The sequence below is a fragment of the Falco peregrinus genome, chromosome 6, assembly GCF_023634155.1.
Source record: "Falco peregrinus isolate bFalPer1 chromosome 6, bFalPer1.pri, whole genome shotgun sequence".
Taxonomy (NCBI): domain Eukaryota; kingdom Metazoa; phylum Chordata; class Aves; order Falconiformes; family Falconidae; genus Falco; species Falco peregrinus.
In genome coordinates, this window is record NC_073726.1 from 84,514,584 (window position 1) to 84,524,524 (window position 9,941).

General features: G+C 44.0%; 1 protein-coding gene across 1 annotated transcript; it reads right to left on the reverse strand.

Moving 5' to 3' along the window:
- Positions 1–485: 485 nt before the first annotated feature.
- Positions 486–2,300, reverse strand: LOC114011404 (uncharacterized). Its single transcript, XM_055808648.1, is given in 5 exon segments — positions 486–849; positions 851–909; positions 911–1,220; positions 1,709–1,760; positions 2,282–2,300. Coding segments are annotated over 5 exon segments (804 nt in total).
- Positions 2,301–9,941: the final 7,641 nt, after the last annotated feature.

Here is a 9,941-nt window from a genome sequence, read left to right on the forward strand (position 1 = left end):
GCTGGACTGTGGGCTACTCTGCTGTCTCTGCTGCCATATTCCCCCTTGGGACGGTGCTAGAGGAACCGCCAGGGCCCTTTGCTCTTCCAGAAACTTTCACCCTCACCATCCTTCATGGCCTGTGCCCATTCTCTGGGCGGGAGATCCCTTGTCCCCCTTGCAGCTGCTTTCAGACCAAGTGCAAACCTGAGCTGGAGGCAGGTGGTGCCCATCAGGACCAGTTGCCCTCCAGGCAGGTGGGTGCCCTCCCCCCTCAGCAAGGGCTGTGCTACAGCCTCGCTTTGCAGAGCTTTCTGCCTGTGTCCAGCTGCCCGCCTTTGGCCAGCCAGGAGACACTAGCCCAACATGCAGCACAATGGGCCCCACATCTGACATGGCATTACAAAACCCTTTCTTGTTCCCTTATAGTGCTGAATTTGGTAAGAACCTGGCTCCAGCAGCAGCCCTTGCCTTGCCGTTGTGGGGCAAGAGCTTCTGCTTACTTCTTACTGGATAGCAGCAGTGACATGGGCAGGTGCAGCCCTTTGCCTGGGGCATCTCTTCTTATTCTTGCTTGTCTTCTTTTTGGAGGGTGAGGCCACATGCTGGCTTTGGGTGTCAGCCCTGCTGTGACTCCTGGGCCTGCCGGCTGGCAAGAGATGCTTAAGCACAGAGCTCTTTTGCAGCACCATCTGCATATGTGATGGAGAAATGTGCTGCTGCTTGCTCTGCTTGGAAACTTTGCCAGCCATGTGCATGTTCTTGTGTGTCACCCGCTGCAGCATCGCAACCAGACAGACCACAGCCCTGTCTCCAAAGCGGTTAGCAAAGCTGCCTCTGAGCAGCTGCCTGTCTTCGTGGCTCACAGGGGAGAGCAGCCTGGGAGAAGTGGCTCATTTCCACCTTTGCTTCCCTGCCTTCGGAAGGCCCCACCAGAACATGTCGCTTTGGGCTCCCTCTCCTGCTCTGGCACCGTGCAGGCCTCCCTGCTCCAGGCACGCTGCTCGCAGCTTGCTCCCGCAGGTCTCTCCGCGCTGTGCCGTCCCGTGCCCTGCCTGCCTTGGCCGCCTGCCCTTGCTGGCCCTCGCTCGCAGGTCCTGTCTCTGGGCTCGGGTTGCCTGGGCTTGGCCGAGCCTTGTCCCGGGCAGGGAAGCCATGACAGACCCTGCTTTGCTCCAGCCCCTAGGAAGAAGATCTCGGGCTCAGGGCCTCTCCTGTGCAGGCTCTGGCCCTTTGCCCACCTGCACAGCAGCAGCAGTGGCTCTCCTTGAGTGGCAGGGACAAATAGAAAGGACCTCACCTGTCTGCTTGTGACATCACCCCTCTGGCTCTGCCCTGCATGGGTGAGCTCAGGGAGCAGCTCCGCTTCCCAGCTGAGCCCCTTGTTTTCCACGCTTGGCATGGGGCAGCTGCTCTAAGGCTGAGCGCCCTCCTCTGCGTTCTGCCTGCCTCCCTGCCCTGCGACAGCTCTCCCTTCAGCCCTTGCCTCTCCCCTCCAAACCAAACCCACGTAGCCACTTGTGGGGAGAGGATCTCCTTCCCCGTGCCGTGGGAATCCAGAGCTAAAGGCTGCCCAGACATGGGTCCCACCGGCTTGTGAATAACTCCATGTGCGGTGATTCCATAACGTCTCTGGACAATGCCCCCGAGCCTTTTCTTCTCTGAGCTGGACAGTCCCAACTCTCTAAGCTCTTCTTCCAACAAAAATCCACATTTTCACAAGCCTTACTTTTCCTCTTCCAGTGCCTCCTTCCCTTCCACTTCCCCTTCCCTCTTGTCCCCTGTTGGGCAGGGCAGGTTGTAGAGTGACCCAGGCAGAAGGAATCCTAAACCAGCCACGATGCCTGCTGTGGTTAACAAAACCACAAGTACCTGGGGTGTGACCGCCTTGGGCAGGTGTCTGGGCAAGGCTGCAGAGGAGCAATGCCTTGAGAACACCTCAAGGACTTCAGAATATTCCTTTCTGCAGCATTGTGTCTCCTGTTTTTCACCCCAGAGGCAGTGCAGGCAATGTTCTTTGTCTGGACTTGTATTCTGAGGTCTGTTTAAGTGCCTTCCATAAGGTAAATGTGTTAGACATTTATTTTTGATTTCTACACGTTCATCCTTCTGGGCTTTTTGTAGCAAATGGATACTTTTTCTTATGGCACAGAGGAGTAATTTTTTTCTTTGTTGACTTTTTTTTTTTAAACTAAAAATTAATTCCAACATGTCATTTAGGTACTTTGGAAGTCCACTCTCTCCTCACATCACTTGAAGTGGGTTTCACACTTTCAACTCAAATAGGAAAGGCAGGTCTTACCCTTGGCCCCATCTTCCATGTCTTTTCAAATTTTCCGCTGTTTGCTCTCACAATCCTGGCTTCAGGGACACCTTTGCAAGTGTACAAGGCAGCCTGATGAGATGCAGAGGCTGCGCCTATCAAAGGGTGGCAGCTGGACTTGCTTTCCTTTTTTTCTAGGTTAGCTCTAGCAGAGACGTGGAAAAGATAAATCATGCTGCTTCATGGAACAGCAGTATCTTATGGACCCAGAGATGAGCCTTTCCTAGTGTTCTGGGAACACTGGTGGTGTGGAGTTTTGGAACCACTCTCTGGGATGATGGAGAGATGAATATCCTCCATGCATGAGGTCATTTCAGTAACAGTGTTTTCAAATGCCTGTATCACTAGCAGGAATGCACTCAATTTTATATTTGGCTTCTGGTGTTAATAATAAATTCTTGTGGCTTTCCAATTTTCCCAGAGTTCTTACCATTGATATAATCTGATTTCTAATGCCTCAGTCCGTGTAAGCAAAGATCCAAATTAATAACTGTGAATGCTGCTACTTAGCAGCCTTGTCCCTTACACGTACTCCATGAATCAAGGCTTTAATATTCATGATCTTTTCTCAAACAGCAGGAAATTCTTAATATTATAAATACTTGGGTGTCAGTATTTTACAAATCCATAATATTATAAATACTTGGGTGTCAGTATTTTACAAATCCATTGGATTCTGTTCTCCTGGCTTTCTTTAGCATACTGGAAACTAGAAATCTGCCTTTAAAATTAATAGCCAATATTCCCAATGTCATATGATTCAAACAGCTTGGGTAAAATACTAAATATTGTAGGAGACTTCGTATGCAAATACTTTTAGGAAGTCACAAAAAGAACTGAAATTCCATTCTTGAGTTGTTCTGTTCATAAAAGTCACCTGTCTGTTAAAGCTATCACTGATTTCTAGTTGCTGGGAAGACAAGGGTCTGCAGTTTAGCTTTTGCCCCAGCTCTCATGGAATTGAATCCATTTTTTTTTGTCAAAAAGTAGCTTCTTCAAAGTAAGTTGAAAGCTTTCCAGGGAGACGGTGCTACTTCACTATATAAGGAATCTGGGACCCAACCACTCAGTCTGGGAGAATCAAATCTCTTCAAACCTGGGGCACAGGGTTGCTAATGTTATTAGTTAATGTTATTAATGGGAACAGGGTTCCCATGTTACTAATCATTCTGAAGAAAACCCATGCCTTAAAAATCTGCTTGCAGAGACCTCATAGGGGGAGAGCATTAAGGGTGTTCGGGAATATGAATGGGACAACGGCACCCACAGCAATGGTTTACAGGAACAAACATTGTCACCGTTCATGATTGCAAAGCACCCTTACCTGTTTGTGGCATAATAGGATGAAATGGCCTCAGGTTGCACCAGGGGAGGTTTAGATTGGATATTAGGAAAAAATTCTTCACCAAAAGGGTGGTCAGGCATTGGAACAGGCTGCCCAGGGAAGCGGTTGAGTCACCATCCCTGGAGGTATTTAAAAGATGTGTAGATGTGGCACTTATGGACATGGTTTAGTGGTGGACTTGGCAGCGTTAGGTTGATGGTTGCGCTTGATCTTAAGTGTCTTTTACAACTGAAATGGGTCTATGGTTTTATGGCCAGGAGGTGGCGGCAGGTCACACCGAGACCGTCCAGGGTCCCTGGCTTGCTGTCCTGCAAAGGCGAACTTCTCCGGGGTCTGTGCCTCAGGCAGTTATCAGCAGGACACAGGGAAAAATGCTGATCTTAAACATTCAGTTCCTATTTGTCTTTCATACAGTCTTGGTCTTACCTAAACAAGATTTTTGCACGGATTAGCTATGGAGTAATGTATGTCGGTTTGAAGGTCAGCATGAGATTTCATACTGCATTCAATTTCTGTTTGATAGCATTATAATAACAAACTTTAGTATCCTAAACTTATTAATTATTATACTAAACCATAGTGTAATTTTAAAATAATTAAGAATCGCTAGATGTAGGGTGCATTTTTAGGTATAAAATCCAGCTGGTTTAATTTCTATGTTACAAAAAGTGTATTTTCTAGTAAACATTACCTTTCAAGTATGTTTGCTCATTTGCTCACAGGTCCTCTACATATGAGCTTTCTATAGCTGGCATGCAAAGCAATGGAAAGCTATCCACGTGTGCCCTGTTTCTTTTTGAAGCAAACACTGCAATAAACTGCAGATCGATATAACAGAAATCTTAAATTTGCAATGAATGGCATTTGAATGGAAATATGGATATAGAGGCATCTGAATAAAGAATGGAACAAATTATAAAGACATACCATGCCTTAACTGGTTAAGAGGGTTGCCATTCAAATAAGAAGAGAACAAGGACTGCAGCAATTTAAAAACATAAAGAAAAGGTGTTAAAGAGCTGAAAAACAAGATTGCAACTATAAAAAACTCAAGTAAGAAAAAAAAGAACACTGAGACTCAGCAATTTTTTCCTGAGACTTGCAAGAGGCAAGAGAGGATAGTCAGATGAAAGATCTCAGTAAATCTCTACTCATGGAAGATGCAAAAAGTATGACGAAAATTCAGGTAATAGTTAATAATGATTGCCAATAAAGAAGAACCTTTAGAGACATGATGAGAACTCAGCCGCTGCTGACAGCTGCCCTGTGTGGCACTATTACTCCTTCCCAGATTACCTGGACAAATATGTCCTGGCACTAGTGAATATGAAAGAATAAGTGAAATCCGTGGCAGAAGGAGCATGAGTGAAATCAGTTTTGCTTATAAAAATCACCTTCCCCTGCCAGAAGGATTCACATTGAACATTCCCTACAAAATCCATTGTAGAGAACACAGCAATTTTTTTTCACATCTAGAAAACTAGGAACAAAGCATAAAAATTTAGAGTTCAACTTCTACCTCGTAAGTTTCTCCCATTTGATTTTTGCAGTTTATTACCACTACAAGGTCTTTCATTTAAATAACCTACTCAACAATATGTACATTTATAAATTAAAATGGAAGGCAAATTTCTCTGGAAGGCAACTGTGGATAACCTAGTGCTTCCACCTTTACTCTCTTCATTTTACCTATTTTCTCCCTCATGCCTCTGTGCTTCATTGCCCCAAATTCCATGCACCAGAAAGGTTCAAAAAATATGTAGTCAAGGGAAACTAAATATAAATAACAGGAAAAATCTCCTAAAACCTAGAAGGTTTACTTGACTATGCAATCACCTTCTGGGTGAAAATAGTGCAAGACCCAGACTTAAAGGCACTGCAAAGTACTGAAAACTGTAGGAGAGTAAAATCCCTGGTCTATTCTAGCTGTGGGGAAAGAAAGCAAAGTACAGCAGATAGTATTGTTCTTTTCATTGCTACTTTGTATAATTTCTTCTGCCTGAGAGAAAACATGAACTCAGACTGTTTGTTGCCTTTCCCCTGCATAGAGCTATACAGATGATGTGTCTAATAGTTTATACGCGTCAAAATCTAGATCCTGCAATGAGATCATGATGTTGTCCCAACAAAATCTTAAGTCACCTGGAATTGGCTGTGCAATTTAACAGACTTCTTCGAAACAAATGCTATTGAGTCATCTGTGTTGGAAAAATCTCACCACTGCATAACCCAAGAGTCAAGAGGTGGAAAATGGACACATACATAAAAAGGTCCTTAATCTCAACAACCACATTTCCACTGAGGACTCACACCTGAAGGCTGCCATTCCATGACCAGTTTAAGCCACCTGAATGCAGTTGCCATTGCCCTTTGCGTGTCACCACAAACATTTGCAAAGCTACAAAATGAACTGCACGCTGTACTGGTGAACTGATCTAGCCTAGAACTAGCCTACAAGACTTCTTTCTACCCCAGACTGCTCCATCTGGCTAACTGCAGAGCGTAGTTGAACACATGTGCTGGCACAGGAGGAGGACACGGGGACAGTTCTGGCCACAATACTCAGAAATTCCATGTAAATTGCTACCCTAGGTTTCATTTAATGATAAACACTTTGTTTCTTGAGGGCTATAACAATGTGATAGAAGAATAAAATTTGTGTCTGGCCATAGCAGGCATTCAGCTATGCAGATATAGCTGAAACAGAAACAGCCACAGAAGAGCAACAAAACAAACCAGTGAATGAAGATGGATGCACATTTGGAAGTATAAATTCATGTTTTCAAGAAAAATAATCAGAATACTCAAGGAATAACAAAGCATCATTCTCTTTGGGCTTAATATCTTTTCCCTTCCTTCCAGAACTACCTGCTCTCTGTCAGTCTTTGCTTCTGTTCCAGTACTGAGCATCTGTGCCTGATGTATACGCAGAATGCCAAGTTCTGAATTGTAAATGGCACAATCCTATTGAAGATCCCAGAAAGCACACAGTATTTGGGGACCGAAATAAGAAAGTTCCTTGTTCTTTTGGTTTTCACTGCCTCTGTGAAAAATGAAAGTTCATTAGAAAGCGCATGCCTATGTACTGCAGTAATACAGCAAGACAAGCCCATTTGATTTGTCTGAGGCAGCCAAGTGCCCCCGATGCTCCTCTTGGTTCAGCTCAGATGGCAAACCCAGCCCACACATTGGCAGTGCTGTGTTTGGCTGCCAAGAAAGGCCTGGAGGAACCCAGGGCAGGACAAGCCCAGCTCTGCCTCAACGTTACCTGAGAACAGCTGCTTCAGGTGGGGGCAGCACATCATGTCCCCTGCCAAGATTGTCACCGTTACATTCAGAAAGCTGGACACCAAGGACAGCAGTTTCAGAAATACTGAAATGACGGAGAAGCCCAGCTCCAATTTCAAAGAAATCCATGTCACTTACAAATTTATTTCCTTAAAAGTCTGCTAGAATCTTACAACTGAGGGAGTCGCTAGATACTTGCCATATATGCTTATTTACCTCTTGAAATGAGCGGTCTGATTTTCAAATTGGAAGAATAACCAGAGCTTGGGAAAGTTGGAAAACAGCTAATTATCCTTTTGTCTTAGGGGCAGAGGAGGAAGGGAGAAGGTCAATAATGGTAGACAAAAGTCAATATTAATGAACTTTTTCATCCACTTAGCACCAAGACAACAACTCCACTGAGCCTGATTTCAAAAAGTGCCTGGCACATGCTGCTCCTGTGTTGCATTATTGTTCTTACAGTGGCTCGGCCCTGGGATAAAAACAAGCAGTCTCTGTCTTCAGCATAATCTTTTCATCCTGAAGGATGAGCAAAGGAAAAAGAGGTTTCTTAGTTGATGTTTCTAGTTATAACAGACAAATAGTCGCTCCTTTCTTCAACCTTGTTACATGCTTCCTCCTTCAGTCAGATTTTGCTATTGCTTCCGAAACTTATCCCAGTTTGTGCTGTTGGCCAAGAGGACATCTGAAGCTTCTTAGTTGAAATTTTGTAGAAAACACTGGTTGTCTAATTAATGTTATGTGGTACAGAGTAGCTCCAAGGAAACAGGAAGGTTTAGAGCCTCTCTGTGTGTTCCCTTCTTCACTTTCATGCATAGATGATTTTACTTCAAACTAGCAATTTTCAGAACAGTGTTTGAGTGTACAAAAATTTAGGATATGCTGGATAATTTGTTGCTAATAAAAATTTAGGATATGCTGGATAATTTGTTGCTAATAAGCATGGCTTACAGAGATATCAGCTTGCATCTAACACTGATTCCTGCCTGAACAAGACTAGTTTGATTCCAGAATGCTTTCAGAAGAGCAGCCTATAACCATCAGGCTTGAGAAATTAAAAGCCAACTGAAAAATTTCTTCTTCAAACTTAGCTCCCAACTTCAAACCATGTTGTCGCTTAGTTGCATCAGTCACTTAGGCAGGAGATAATGTCTCTAGGATCAAAATATACTAGCACAAGAGGTATCACATATACGGGCCTGGTACAGACACCCTGTTATTCCATTTTGTGGGTCTCAGCAATTATTCAAACCCTAAGACTGCATGACCGTTGGAGATCCCTTTCAGCCCAAACTATTCTATGATTCTACAATTCTATGATGCTGTCAATGTCCCCCAACAGCCAAATCCCAGTTCCAATGGGTTAGGAGCAATTTGCAGCAGGAAAACTGCTGCTCCACTGGGAAAGAAGTTGAGGATGTGCAGCTGCTGGACTGCTGCAGGTATTAAAGCTACAGCACTATGGTTTCCACAGGCTTATGGAAAGGTGGGACTTGGTTGCCATTACTACCTCCCTCTTTTAAACAAAAAAGGAGATTGCCATTTTCAAAATCTAATTTACTACACTGCATGTTTTCAGAAGGAATAAGAGCACATGAAAAGACAAACCTACCAGACCCACATCTTATCCCCTGCAGGTCATGTTCCTTCAGAGCCAGTAGCTGAATACTGGAGCACCTACCTGTACTGGAGAATCACATATTCCCAGCTACACTTCTCCTGCTGTGTAAATATAAGTGTGTCCCAGACTGCAAACTGTGGACGTCAAGCATTGTTCAGACTTTAATCTGGATCCTTCCAAAGGGTGAGCAGCAGAAGAGTGGAACAGCCTTCCTTATTGGATGCTAGTGCTTTACCACAGTGACAAAGGCAACTCAGGTGATTACTGTTCACATTTCAAAGCAGACAATCAAGTATGCCACAGACAATCAAGTATGCCAAAGGTGGGAAAACCAAACCCATCAGTGCCATAGATGTTGAAATGCACAGAGCAGATCTACAATCAGCTGAAACAGTATACAGAGCAGATCCCTTTCACTTATTTATAGAACACTGACAGTTTATATAAATAGCTATTTTAATTAAAATTTTAAACAGGAGATAGAATTGCAAACCCAGCACCAGATCAATGAGCTGGGTGTTTGAAAAGTGCACTTCCTTTCCACCAACATCACAGCACTCAGCACGTGGTCCATACCTCTGCTGCAGTTACTCTCTAGTTCACAGATCCTTATGCATATGCATAAACACAAACCACCAAAAAATGTTGCTTGCTTTTTCACCCAACTCTTTCTGCAAAAGAAAACTTTAACAATATGGCTAGCAGACCACAAAGTCCTATGGTGTAAGAAAATAACAAGCAGAGACATGGTTATGTGAAAGAATGGCAGAGTGAAAATAAAAGGTAACGTTGAGGAGTCCTCATCATGCACCAGAGCTCTGTATGAAAAAACCAGAGCAAAGTGCCTCCCAGTGAACTTTACCACTCAAGCATTGTTATTAAATAGGAAGAGAGATTCTCAGTCTGAAAAATATTGGTGCTGAGGATTGGTTGTCTTTTCTTCTCAGGGAAACACCTACCAGGCAACTCCCCAACCTACTTGGAAGCACTGAGCTCAGGACTGGGCCACCCCTGTGCTACCTGGAGATCGCCCTGCTGACATTTACTTTTGGCTCACAGTCAAATGCTACAGTCTGGCAATAATGCTGTGCATTAGGAACTGCCTGATACAGATTATTTTCTGAATACAAACTCAGCAGAAACAACTTCCCGTGTTTCTTCTACCTTTCAATTGTGTTTTAGAGACACCAACGGAAAAGGTAATTACTTTTATGAGGTTCTATTCAAAGTCTAACTTGTCTAAAGTGCAAGTGAAGAGCTCAGCCAATGCCATGTGCATTGAAAAGAGATACGGTGACTTGGTGTGTAAACATCAGAGCTCAGCCAACAAACATTCAAATTCTCCTTCTCCAGCAGGGTGAAGAGATCAAACTCCAGAATGCAAC